This window comes from Manacus vitellinus, unplaced genomic scaffold (assembly GCF_001715985.3).
Source record: "Manacus vitellinus isolate BGI_N305 unplaced genomic scaffold, ASM171598v3 scaffold_15_pilon, whole genome shotgun sequence".
NCBI classification, from domain to species: domain Eukaryota; kingdom Metazoa; phylum Chordata; class Aves; order Passeriformes; family Pipridae; genus Manacus; species Manacus vitellinus.
In genome coordinates this window covers 6,597,891-6,612,446 of record NW_021939122.1, presented here as the reverse complement: position 1 = coordinate 6,612,446, position 14,556 = coordinate 6,597,891, and the positions used below count along the sequence as shown (strand labels likewise).

Here is a 14,556-nt window from a genome sequence, read left to right as displayed (position 1 = left end):
TTAAGACAAGGGAAGTTTGTGACCTCTTTGGCAATCAGCCGGCCATCCACTTCATTGTAGGAGCTCTTTATATCTTGAACTGTAGTAAGGGTTGAGCACACAGCATTGATTCCAAAAGAAATCTTCTCTTCTGCTACCAGAGGTGCAGTATCACTGTAATGGTCCTCACCTAAAACAAGACAGACCATGAATGTCTGAAGAAACTTTGCATTAGTTCATATTCCACATGAAGATTAACTACAAGCAAATGCTCCAAGATTGTCACCTATTTCCCTTCCAGCAGGACATGGTCTTATGGCTAAGCCTCTTCAGAACTGCTGCTGCTTAGTGAGAAGCAATGAAGTGGTGACACAGGACACAACAATTCACACTGGTGTTTGCAACAAGGTCATAAATCCATTTTAAGGAATAAAACACAGTATTTGGGGGCATTGTGCTGAAGCTTTTTTTAAGTCAAAATTTCCATTTGACAAGTTCCTTTAGGTCTTTTGATGGAATAGGGAGTCTGGGGGAAGAGAGAGTGAGATCATTTTACAATTATGATGTCACATCTTGTATGTTGCTCTCTGATTTCCCTGCATCAGGGTATCTCTGGAATCAGATTGCCACAATCCATGATTAGCACAAAAGTCCATCTGTGCAGAGAACAAACACCCAGATTTCATAAAGACTCAATGCTTCAAAAATCAAATCCCTCTGACTCCTATTGGTAATGTTTTCATTTTAGAGTTGTACTTCAATACGATTTATCTTTCAACAACCCTTGTCCAAAAGGACTACTTTTGGACAGCCTTCCCTTTGTTTTAGGCTGGAGCATCACCAGGTAAGATTATTCTGCTCTTTTCACATGAGAAATGACCATCCCATGTCATCCCATGTCATCCCAAGCTCTAGTACAGAGGTGAATGCACTACATGTTGAATAAACAGTAATCAATAACTGAACTGTTTTGTCTGGCTGTTTAATAATTGAAGCTAACAATATACTTTAGTTAAAAAGACCCTTCATTAAGTGGAATGTAACTTATTGCCCTACCCCTCTCTCCCCTGTGCTCTCTCCTATTCTGCAGGCATTTGCAATTAAACTTGATACCTCTTTTTCTGCTGTGGGTTTTATTTTTCTTTTTTCTTTTTTCTTTTTTTGTCTTTTTCTGTAGCACTGTAAATGCAGAATGTCTCAATTAAAGCTGCTGCTTTAACTTTTGTCCAACAGAAATCACAATCTTGCAACTCAGGATGTCCCTCTTTACTCTTCATCTCCTTCTGCTGCTGGATTCCTGCCCTTCTTTTTCTGCCCCATTCACAGTATGTTACAAGATCCTCGTGCATCTTGCTACAATCTTGTACAACACTCAGTAATGCAGTTTTCCAGGCTTTTAGAGTGAACTCTAGACACAGTTGGAACACTAATAACAGATTGTAAGAGTAAAAAAAGCATTCCCCTGAAAAACAAATAGTGGTGGACATGAGAATGATCACATACCTTGAAGCTGTACTGCTTGGAAATTGCTACAATACTGTGGGCCAAGTTTAATAATCACCTCCATGGTTTCCACAGAAATGGCTTCTTCAAACAAGTATGTAGGGCCCAGGCGCCAGGTCAAGGAGGACTTCTGTTTCCAAATTCGAGGAGTAGCTATGTACCCATAGACATCAATAAAGGAAGAGGGTTCCATGGAAATGCAGCTACCTGGTAAGGGCTGGAGATACTGCATCTGCAACAGGGAAAGAATTCACTGAGAGGACCCCAATACACTCAGGGTGCCTTAGGATCCTGTCCCTGTAAGGTACTGCCTGTCACCTCTTTGCTCATTGAAGTCGTAGTCAGCTGTGCAACACAATTATCAACTACTGCTTAGAAACTGGACTTTGAGAAGTACCATAAACAAGCATTTTGGAATGTTTAAGCTTAATTTTTTGTTCAAAAAACACAGTCAAAATAATTTCAAGCATTGGCAAAGAAAATCCCTACCTTGACCCAGACTTATTTTTCCTGTTCTAAACTTCATAAGTCAGACTGTGACTTTCAACACAGAAAGACAAGTTACAGATAGCACCTTGTACTGGCACCTAGAGAATAAACAATTTTTGAAGAGTATAGATTGTCCAAGTGCACCAGTTAGCTTCAGTGAAGCTAACATTGTTTAGCAAATAGGGCCATTCATTCTCAGTATCAAAACAAGGATTTGGCCTCCTAAATGGTGTGTATTATTTCATTTAAATGCAGACAGCTCTAATAGTAAGTAGTCGGAAATTTTTGGTAGAGAGAAACTATATTGTACTGCCTTTAATAATTTGCTGTTAGCATGAGTGACTCCTAGAATTTACTGATTTCTGGCTAATGATATGTAGAGGACAAGGCTGGTCAATATTAAGAGTTAGGACTTGAGTGAACAAATATTAGACTGGATGCAACACAGTAACAACCACCCCCAGCTCTACCAACCAAAACCAGCCTTTGGTATTGTTAACAGCCTTTGTGCATTTCTAATTTCTTAGACAATAGTTTCTTCACTGTACATATAAAGATGAAGACTTGCATCATGTCAGAGACCCCAGCACTGGGACAATATTTTATTTACCAAAAGGTTTTTTTATTTAGATGAGTTGTTTCACTGTATGTTAAACGCATTTGTTACGAATTCTTTAATCAATTGCAATGTTTAGGCCTAGTTTTATTGATGACTTTCAGTCTCATTTGAAGGAAGGCAAATTAAATTAAATTTTCATTCTTGAAATGGATATAGGTCCCAAAAGGCACTTAGAAGACATACCATTTTTCTCAAATATGAGAAAAAGAATGTTTGGAATTAAACAGGTTGCATTTACAAGGGAAGTGTAATATACACAAGTGAGCTTTGCATTCATTGAGAGTCAATTGAAATATGAGAACAAGAAGGAAGAGACCAAGGTTACAAGTTTTAATTAATAAAGGATTCTATTCAGAAACAAAACCAAAAAAACACCACACCCACCACAGCTGCAATAGAAATAGGCTGCATTTTCAACACTGCCAGCCTTCAGCATTCAAAATGCAAAAATCAGATCTCCAAAATAATTTGAGATTAGCTTCAAAACGAGGAGCATGATGATATTGATAATATAAACCAGGGGCTATTCTCATTTATCCTGTAGATTATGAACCCTTCAGGTGCATTTGGATTGCTTTCTCCTGATATTTCATGCAACCTGAGAACTGACTGCTATGCAACAGGATCACAAGAAATGGCACCTTAGGGGAAATACCAGTACACCAACATTTGCGATTAACTCATGAGATGATATAATCTCACACACTGAATAACTATTCTACACGCTGAGAGGGGAGGAGGGTACTAGTTCAAAGCAGCACTATACGTTGAAAACACATTTCTGAAAAGCAGCACAAATATACCCGGTTTTGTATGAATTTCTGCCCCCACTGATGCTCAGCACAGTGGTACATGTTATATAAGCAAATCACCATGCTTTGAGTTTCTCAGATTAATACTGAAAAGTTACAGATGCTTTGTGAGATGAAAATGAAAAGCAATGCAAGGCAAATGTCAGGCATGAGATCTATGCAGAGAGCCTTTACCTTTGCACAGCCAAGCATCTGACCATTTATATGAGCTGACACAATGCAGGTCTTCTTTGCTTCCTTAGCAACTGTCACTGTGAGATGATGCCACTGACCAGTTGCCAGTAGTTTACCACAGCCAAACTGGACTTGCCCTGGAAATGGGGAGGGATTTAGGACCTCACCCTCAGGTTCCATAATATCTGTAACAGCAAAAATAGGGATAATTGAACAGAAAGTCTCCCACCTTCCCCTGCCTCTGGTACACAACTATCAAATGTGACAGAAAGAACATGACTCTCTGTGGGTAGAGTATGATTTCATTCTATTATGTTTAACATCTTTAAAATGCTCCCTGAAGGTCTATTATCAGGACCTAAGACTTGCACAACACCTAAGATCCCCCCAGCATACAGTGTGCCATCCTCCCAACCTGCTAGTTGTCTCAGTGCTGCAATACTAGACTGAACTAGGACAAAGTCAACATATTCTCTAAGAGGAGAATCCCTCAGGATATTCACTGAGTTACCTGACACAGAAAGAAAAATCCTAGTAAATTTATGAGATGATAAAAATCTGTATATTAATTTGTAGTTTTTATGAAAAGAAGTGAGTTGGAACTTTTAACATCTAAGGCAATTAGAGCACTCACACAAAGTCAGCTGTGCATGAAAAAAATCCCAGCTACTATTCCCACTCCATTCTCAACCCCCTCTGGAATACTCATTCACATTTACATTTGATGTACCTACTCTACTCAATAAGGAAAAAGGAATAAATATCAACATGGAAAAATATTAACAGGCTGATATGATAGAAAACATTCTGAAAGTGAGGAGAGGAAATGAGTTGTTTCATTAGGAAGCTAGATCAGACCCCAAATCCTCAGTCCTACTCTCCAAACCTGCCTAGTATCATGCAGAACAGGCAAAGACAAGCTGGTTCAAGCCCAGTCTCCATAACTGCAGACAACAATATAACTGACATTCCAAAGTTTTCCATAGAATATTGCAGGCCACAAAGTAATTCACAATACCTACAGCAAACTTAAAACTGAAACATGGCCAAGAATTACAATCACAACAGGCTGCAGGAGGAAAACTGAAGAGGTAAATCTCATTAATATCCTGAGTACCTCAAAGAAGAGGAAATTTGTTAATGAAAAACTCTAGATAATCAGAGGACATAGCACTGCAGATTAAATGAAAAGAGCCTTACCAAGTGGCTGGAATTCCACTTCTTCTGTGGAAATGACCAAAGAAAGGTCCTGTGGGAAGAAGCTTACAGAAAGGCAAACAAATTCTTGCTCTGTTCTTGACACGTGCCTCACGACCGTAAGGAAACGGACTGGGTGATTGTTGTGCACCAACCCAAACTTGCTAATCAGAAACCAGCAGGAGAGTGTCAGGCCACTTGAGGGAGGGAACATTCTGGTGCCTGTAGACAGGAAACAAAAAGGCAGCAAGGAAGTTGTATTCCTTGTGCAGCCACTTGCAAACTGCTTTCTGTTGCATTTGTAGTCCAAACCATGCAAGAACTGACCTTAGATTATGAGGTTTAATTTCTGTTCTATTAGATTTCACTGTCTCTATTCAATATCACAGAGACTGCACATATGAGTCTGTGCATATGTGTAAATGACCTAAAATTGACTGATAAGAAATGACTACTAGAACTCCATGCTATGGAGCTCATCAATTAGGAACCACTGAGCCAGAAACAAGTTCTTAAATTTTGCAAAAATTCAGGAAGCAAAAGGTACAGCCATTTCACTGTTCACCCAACAGCGGATTTTGATGTTTAGGAGAACCCCATTAAGTGACAGGTGCTATTGCTGCCATGGGAGATCACCCAAAAATCTGGTGGCTCTGATTTGTTAAGACTGTTTTCTTAGCAGCCTGCCTTAAATTTTTACTGCTAATATTAATCTTAATTTATCACACTATTAAGCTACATCTGATACTGCATTTTGCTGAGCAGCTTGAATTATACAGTTCAGAGCTGGTCTGGGACACAGAGAAATATTTTGAAATACACAGCTTATTTGCTACTGTTTCTTACAGCTGTTGAATGCTTTCAGTGGGGCTGAAAAGTGAGTGCTTACAGAAAGCTACAGCTGAGTCACAGTGCTTACCCATGCCAATTCCTCCTGAGACAGATTGGTCTGCACTGGGTCCCATAACAGTGGCCAAGGTAGGGAGGTATAAACACCTACAGAAGCAAGCACCCATTCATCAAAAATGTAAAATCATACCTGAAACTCACCAGTCACTTAATACTGCAGAATCATGGTAGCAAGGCAGAGAGCAGGCTATCAGCAATAACAAAACAGGTTGGTAAAATTGCTGCAAGGGATGCAGCAATAGGGCACATAAATAGGTTAAGACAAAGAGAGAAGTGAATAGTTACTGTGTCCAGAGTAAGGGCTCGGAGACTACAGAGCAGCTCAAGAAAAAAGCAACAGCAACGATACCCATAGCCTTCCATGGACATGTCAAACTCCACAAACGATGGAGCCAAAGCAGTGCTGTGTAGCTGGAAGTTTCGAGGTGATGTCATGGAGATGAGACTCATTGCAGTCTGGAGTGCAAGTGCAGATCCCTTAGACACCCAAGGACAGTTGCTGACAGGCACAACTGTCTGAGGATCAGTTTTATTGTCCATAGTGTCCTCTTCTGAACCTACAAGATCAATAGAGTGTCTAACCAGATCAATGTCTGCAACACTTTTTCCAGTCACAGATGTTGCCCATATTCTATTCATCACTGCTAAGAACAGCCCTACATGCTCTTGAAATAACACATCCTCAGCATCCTGCAGAAATACAAAAAAATATTGCACTAAAGGAATTTCAAAATGCAAGGTTGGCAGGAGAGATGAGCTCTACAGAAATGATAGCTGTATTTTCTCCCCACACATCTTCAGATAGATCTAGACTTCACTGCTGGTAAAAAAGGTCCCCAACCCACTGGTTCCATTTTTCTTATACACAGACCATTCAATTCTGCTGTAACAGAACAGTTGCAAGCAACATGTGGGAGAGGATTTGAAGAATGACTGCAAAGAACATAAGACCCAAATTCATACTATGCTGTATCAGGTGTCTCATGGGCATGAGAACAGTATAAGAGCCAAATACTATTACTGTAGCCTTTCACCTGCAAAATACATTATAGCAGAGAACTTGGCTGGAAAATAGCCTGTATAAGCAAGGCAGTCTACTAGGATATCCTAGGGACTACAAAAAGCAGTGTCTTTTTATTTCCATCTTTATTCTCTTTCTAGATATAAATCACAGGAAAAACATGCTGCAAAATCATGACAGCCTCCTTGGTTTGTAGAATATCATTAGTATTTTTATAGATCACTTCCATGTCTGATCCAGGATAGTCTGAGTCTGTAATCAGCATCTAGCTTGAGCTAAGATATTACATAATTTGATCTCTCAGTGTTGGTCAAGTACCACCCAACCTGGGCAATAGCCAGTATAGAACTTCAGCCATACTCCACCTTCGCTGTGCCTGTCTTGGAGCAACCTACTCAAGGGAAGTTTCCTGTCATTTTGGAGACATCTATAACCCAGCCACTGTATCAGCAACAGGCTATTTATTATGTGCTAACCTGCATTAGCTGAATCACTCCCCTGACATGAAAAGATGTTGGTCTTGTTTGTGCTGTGCCTGGAAGGTAGTATTGGAGAACCTCCCAGCCGAAGAAATTGCCTAACGTGAAAAAAAAAATAAATAAGAAAGCAACTGAAAAAAGGAAAACAATGAAGCCAGACACTTTGGAGTCACAGCAACCAGGCAAATACAGCTCAGCCCTCTGGAGAACAACTTTCTTATTGAACACCAAATTTTAAAGACTGAGAAACAAGACTACACTTTTTATTTCTGCATCTATTATTGACGTGGATCTGAGATAAGAGATAAGAGAAAGTCACTTTTACTCTTCAGAAAACAGCTTCTCCATATGAAGTTGTTTTGCAATTACTTAATTAGTTCATTCATAAATGGCTTTACAACCCCTGCAGAGATGATGCAGCAGAACACTACAGACACACCATCTTCAGTAAGCCATTTAAGCACATATCCTGCAATCAATGAGAAAGTAGTATTAACTGAGACTTGAAACTAAAGGCTGAGTCTTGCTGAATTAGAGCACTACATGAAGCATCTGATTATTATATAAACTTCACAAAAAATTGCACTAAAGCAAATTGTTCCATTAGATACAATCTGATACCTTAACACATCTGGTTCAATAGCCTGTGATGCAAGCTTCTCAAACACTCTGGTGAGCGGCAGATGCAGCGGATGACTCTCATTGTGGAAGGCATCCTGACAGGAAGTTATGAGGGTGCTCAGCAATCCAGATTCACACATCACCTGACGACTCTTTTCTGACTTCACCAGGGACTGGATATGATCAACCACAGCATATTGGATTTCCTGTGAAAGCTGAAATGGACACAGAACTGAAGTCAGAGGGCTGGAACTAGAATTGCACATGGTAGCTGATTTATTTTATTTAATGGTTTTTTCATTTGTCAAATCTCTGGATGTAAAAATCTGACCCAGAAAACAAGCCCCTAAGGCCAGAGGCTCAAGTGCAACTGCATGGCTCTTCTGTAAAGTTCTGCAGTTGCACAGTATCTATATATTCATCTGAGAGCTGCTCAGCCATCCACAGTTCAGCTTTTGTGTCTCAACACTATGGTAGTGAAGGACCAGGGCTCTCGGCTGTCATTCTAAAGAAGGGACCACCACCAAGGGCAGCTTATTAGGCATAAGCTCCAAGACCAACCCAGGAACTCAGAATATATTTAACATTAAGCCTGTGGAGAGTCATACTGGCATGATCTACTCTTCATTCTAAAAGTACTGTTTAAAAACAAAACTGTGTCTAGCAATGTCATGAAGCACTTACTTAATTTTAAACACTTCTCTACATGTTTTGCTGAATTGAAGTTTTACTTCATTATTGTTTCTTAATGATCTTAAAATCTCCCATTTCTCATAAATTATTTTTAGAGCATTTTGTTCCCAGTTAGGAATGGATTGTACCCCATTGACCTAACCAGATTTCACACAAAAGTAACTGGATCATATATTTAAACACAAATCTTACAAAGATGAATTGTTCCCCACTCCCAGGAGCTCTCCTGCTTTCTCATACACTTTTCCAGGAAACAGATATGCAAACTTTTAAAGAAAAGGACAACAATGGTGGCAGACATGCAAATTGGGGCACTGGGATTTGATTTTATAACATGAATAAGAATCAACTGGATTCAGGATAACCTAGCTTATTAAGTGTAAAGAGGAATTCAGCTCTTTTGCATCCAACCAAACAAAACTACTACAGGACAATTTCCAAGCCAACAAACAATTTCTTTTCAAGGTGTCTCCAGCTGCAACACTTAGATAATAATACTGGCATATCCCTTACAATATCCATACTGTTTTTGCAAACTCAACTACTATTTTTCATATCTGAAGCATGAGTTATTTGGATAACATTTTCTTCTCTCTGAAGGACTGTTCACTCCCAGGGGTGCAATTTTCACTGTGCATCTCATTACATGTAGAAATCATCCACCAGACTGAACTATACTATTTTTCAGAGAGGCACTTAATGCTACAGTGTTTCAAAGTCTCACTCATAAATTTTGGATCTTTTAATTAATAGTTTACTCCATTTCTGACTATATGCAGGAAAGTATCAAGATATGTAAAACCACAACTAAACAGAGAACAACACAGGTCTTGACTAAGTGAAACAACTGGTTTACTCCAAAAGAAATCCAATAAAAGCATAATGGCATACAAAAAAATTGATTGTTTTCATTAGCTTAGCAGCTTTGTCAATACCAAATATTGCCCTGTTTTGAATAAAATGTGTTGTTTTCATGGATCTTTGTTCCAGTAAAATGAGATTTTAGTAGAAATATTAAAAGTGTCCAGGAAACCACTCTGTGTGTTTCTATATGCATGGATCGATTTTCCTAGCACATATTACTTGCACCGTGAATCAGGATATTGAAGGTGCAGTTAGAATGTAGTTGAGGTCTGCCTCAAATTAGAGTCTTAAGGGTAAAATGTCACGTAGCAATTTGCCCAATCTGCTTAAGCATTTCCCAGATTCTTGTTCCTAAGAGCCCATAGTTTCAAAACTTGGTAGCTGAATTTAATTCACCGTTATTCATCTTCAAGATTTTTGTGCTATGTTTAAGATGAGCAAAAATGATGAACCTTTGGCAGTTTGCATTCACTTCATCAGGATGCAATTTCCTGAGATTAAAGAATGATACAGCAATAATTCTGTGTGCATTTGCAAAAAGCAAAGTTACTTCTCAGTCTCAGAGTACCTCTTACTAGAAAAGCTAGCAGCCCCTCACAGAAAATTAGAATTGACTTCCTAACAAATCACAGATTTAGTTTTACTAATGAAGTAATCAAGGCATCAAAAGAAGAGCTTTCAAAAAGTTCTAAGGGACCCAGGACTTTAAACTGCTTTCAAAAGAAAAGGTAGACATCCATCAGCTTAAAACCCACTGTCTCTAGAGAATTTGAGTCACTGTTGAAAATCATATGTCATAAAAATATTCATCAGTTTATCACAGCTTAAATTCCTGATGCACTGTTCTCAACTGCAAGCACATTCCCTTTCTTTCATAATATTTTGCTGATTAACTCTCACCCACTAACAAGCAAAACTTACTTTGCTGACAAGTATGTGTAACTGGTTTTTGCTCTTTGCAAATAGGCAAGGAAAAAAGTATTATGAACTCCATGAACTGTTCCTACATTTTCAAAAACATGGAACAAGACAGGGCATAGTTAAATGCCCCAAATAAGTCACAACATCTTTATCAGGCTTTTCACATTTCACCTCAGTACAGTATGCAAGAGAAACTAAAGATCTTTGCTCATATAAATACCAGGGTTACTACTGCCTTCTAGAGGAAATACACTAGCAAGCCTTGACTATTTGAAGCCAGGCAACAAAATCTCTTCTTAATGTTAAGGATCCTTTTGTTAATTCTGGTGGTCTGACACACCTCTTGCTCACCCACTTACTTTTAGTTGCAGTACTTTTTCCCCCACAGTATTAGCTGAATGCAGCATTTCCTTCTCATTTTTCCAAGCTACTCTGCAGTGCTATAATATGATGTTCATCAGACATCTGAAGGGAAGACAAAGCTGTCCTGCCACCTTATAAATAATATGATTGCATGAAATAGAAGACAAAGTGGAAAATTATCTTCAGCATAGTTAAGCCAGGGATTCTTGGTAGAGGTCCTATCTCTTCAATCCAGGGTACATTACCAACAAGAATTTATGCAACTTTAGAGACACTGGCTGCTTTTTAAGGAGAAAGTGATAGCAAGAGAAACAGGACAAATAAAAGGGCAGTAAAATCAGTAATATAAGTCTAAAGGCAGACAAATCTCAATGTCACACAGTCTTCCATGTCAGAGACCTTTTCCATTTAAAAATAATTTTCATTTTTAAGAGATACAAATACCTGAAAAATATTACTCTGTTAACATCTGCAGTGAGAACAAGTAGTTTAGGTTAAATTTAAAACAGGGATAAAGGTCTTTTTAAAAGGTGTGAAACTCGTTTTGATGGACAATATTTTACTTTCACAACAGTGAATATGACAGCAATTCATCATAGGAGGGACATGGATGAAAACAGAAAGGACAAATTCAGCTGTGGAAGCAATAACATTACTTAACAAAAGCAGAGATAATTTCTATAATGAATCATGTGAAGATTTTTCTTTTCCTGTACTCAAAAGAAATCTACTGGGATGACAACACAGAACTGAATCATGCTTTGATTCTCTTCTCAGAAGTTGTTTCCTTTCCCTTACTCAGGTTTGTCAGATCTAGGAGATCTTGGTATCTGACATTGCAAACGAGAAAGATCTGGCATGACACTCCGGAATCTTAAAAGCCAGAGTTCCACAATTCCAGGCAAGGATGAGACATGTCTGAGAGGAAACATCTTTCTTTTTAAGGTAAAAAAACCACAGTGAATATCCTGGGTCACATCTCTAAAATGTATGCTAACCTGTCTCTACTTAGTTTTTGAAATGTGTAATGATATCTTTCATCACTGAACAGGCAGTATATTAATAAAAGGAAAGTCTACCTTTTACTTGGGCAAACATTATGCAGTCTGATGGAAAATAGTTTAGTACGAGTCATAGGCATGAACATGAGTAATGTCCTTTAAATAGACTTTACTGACTCAAAGACTGTCTCTTGGGCAGTTTTAAAGTTTTAAGCAAATTTTCATACCCATATGACATTCAAATGTTTGGGTTTTTTGGTCATATCTAGGAATGACAGTAATATACATCCACAAATCTATTCTCCTCAGCTTTTAAGTTTCATGCTAGAGAGTATTAAGAAATGGATAAAGTGCAAAATCACCTGTTTTAATGTTTGCTATTGTTTTTTTCTGTAATGACAGCCTCGAGTGCTTCAACCTATCACTGCTTGGGTCTGACAAAGGTCACTGAGAAGCTGCAAAATTGGCAGGAAATGGATATTATCTCTGAGAGTCAGAATCAAAGTACATTAATTTTATTGAGTTCCATTAATGTTTCTGTAAAAGCAGTGCTTTCTCATTGCCAATTCAGTGAAAGCAAAGGAATTGCACATGACCTGAACAGATTCTGAAGATTTTTCCAGATAACTCTTGGATACCTGGGCCTAAAATATCCATCACGGCACTAAAGGGATGAGTTACTGTCTGTTTTCCAAAATTGCTCCTAAAAAATTTACTATTTGACTCAGTCTTAAATTCAGAGCAAGAAGCCCCTTCAGATTTTTTCATGAAAGTCTACAGTAAAAAGCTCCATTCACAAAGACGTAATTTCATCTCTCACATAACTGCCAAACACTGTTGTGCTAAAAAAAAACCAAAACCAACAGAATAGTACCCTGCTTGGGACAGAATATATCCATCCAAAGAGTAATTCCTTCAGTTATTTTCCTTCTACCAAGTAGCTCCCCTTCACTAGCCATGGAGTTCTACCTTTTGCATCAGATCTTACCTAACTACTGTGTTCCAAGTAGCATCACATTGCATAAGGGTTCATGCAGTGGTATATGTTATGACTAAAGGCATTGAAGTCCAGCCTTTCATGTCTGTACCTGGCAGCATCAGTGAGCTTCCCAAGCTCTGAAATATTCTATTCATTCTCTCACCCACTTTTAAATAAAAATAGCCAGGAAAAACTCTATTTTTCCTCTATCCTTTTTGTGGGTTATTTGGTGAAAAACTCATCAAGACATTTGTTAACTCCAAGTTGGAGTCTGAATCAGGACCTTGCATAACAGTGGTCCCATTTTACATAAGATAATCCTATTCACAACAGCAATACTAAATAAACACTACCGGCAATAATTTATTGTTGACTAAGAAAAAAGGAGAAAGAAAGAAACAAAAGATTAACATACTTAAATATATAACTGAGGTTGCTGGAATTTGTGCTCTAGTCCTTCATATTTTTAAGAACACTGCCATCTACTGAGAGTCTGAGAGGCTTTCTCCTACAGAGCTCAAGTCCTAGAGCCAACTCTGACTTCTTGATGACACTCTCATCCAATTAACTGTTCTACTTGATTTTCAGAAATTAATTACTGTAATTAACAAAATTTCACTAGTTGATGGTTTGGTTCCACTAAACAAAGTTGGGATGAGCCAGCAGTAACTTGCCCTGCCACCTTCCATAGCTCTGGATGAACAATCTGGTTTTATTTCAATCCCTTCATATGAACTTTAACTGTATCCAAGTATTTTAGACCAAACAGCAGATACAATATAGCAAATATGCCTATGCAGAGTGGTTGTGTGCATGGAAGGTTTGACAAAGCAAAACAGGTTCTAAGCTGCATTGAAAGTTTATGGACCAGTAAATCTGAGGAGCCAGACTGTTCTGGTTGCTAGGTCCACTAGCAATACTTTAAACAATTTTCAAGGGATTTCTACACTGTGCCTTTACAATAAGTATTCTGGGACCAAATTCCATGTACTGCCTCAGACAGGTATAGAAACACTTAGTCAAACTGGTAGCCAAGAGCCTTTGTCGTTCTTAATCTGTTGACTCAGTGAAATTTGTGCTGTTCCTCTTGACAGTGTTCTAGGTAAATGTTAGTACCGCCACATTTGCAAAGAGTAAGCAATTCCTGGAAATAAAGCTACAGAAAAGTAGAAGACACACTTTGATATGTTCAGACTCACCTGAGCATGTCCTTCTTTGTACAGCTTTGGCAGCAACCTCACCATGACACAGACAGCACCTGGGTGTACAACGGTGCAGTCTCTCATTTCCAAGCTGCAATAAAAAGACACATCATCATAATGATCATTAACAGTAGCAAAGAGGGTCCAACAATGTTCCAGCAGAGTACAGCATTAAATCCTCCTAGCAGTAACCAGGCTCAGCATTTGAAACTAAGCAAACAATATAGATGACCTGGATGAGCTGGAAGCTTCCTTAGAGTAAAAATGACAGGACATTACCTGCTCATGAGCTCAAATCTGAGGGACCTGCACATTCCTGTGCATGTGCAGCTGCCTCTTTATACAAACTATTCCTTTGAAGGTACTCGCAGTACAAAAAAAGAGACAACCATAGGAATCACTGATATATCAGTACTTCAAAACATAACAGAAACAAGCAAAGATGAGGCAGTCTTGGTGAAATCAGTATGCCAGCCTCCCCTTTCAACATCAGAATCTGCCCAAATTAGTAAAACAAAGTTGAATATCTGTGCTTCCCCACAAGTTTTCATTTTTGCCATTTATCACCTTTCTATGTTCAGGCACAGGAAGAAACTGAGGCATCAGAGACACCACAGAGAAGATCTTCTTATACCATGATGCAAGCGTTAGATGTGTCTCAAAGATGAACCCACAGCATAGCAGAAGCTCCAGTGCAGGCACTGCAGGCTCATCCTGTTCAGAGTATCAT

The 14,556-nt window shown here is 38.6% G+C and overlaps 1 protein-coding gene across 1 annotated transcript in view; it reads right to left on the bottom strand.

Annotated features, from left to right (window-relative positions):
* Positions 1-14,556, bottom strand: part of WDFY4 (WDFY family member 4) — a 122,661-nt gene that overhangs the window by 87,523 nt on the left and 20,582 nt on the right. Inside the window, exons 13-21 of the mRNA XM_018069132.2 lie at positions 13,824-13,917; positions 7,804-8,018; positions 7,180-7,280; positions 6,032-6,239; positions 5,693-5,769; positions 4,777-4,995; positions 3,577-3,761; positions 1,483-1,714; positions 24-169 (exon numbers count right to left, since the gene is read on the bottom strand). Of these exons, the coding sequence (XP_017924621.2) occupies positions 24-169; positions 1,483-1,714; positions 3,577-3,761; positions 4,777-4,995; positions 5,693-5,769; positions 6,032-6,239; positions 7,180-7,280; positions 7,804-8,018; positions 13,824-13,917 (1,477 nt within the window). The remainder of the gene's footprint in view (positions 1-23; positions 170-1,482; positions 1,715-3,576; positions 3,762-4,776; positions 4,996-5,692; positions 5,770-6,031; positions 6,240-7,179; positions 7,281-7,803; positions 8,019-13,823; positions 13,918-14,556) is intronic.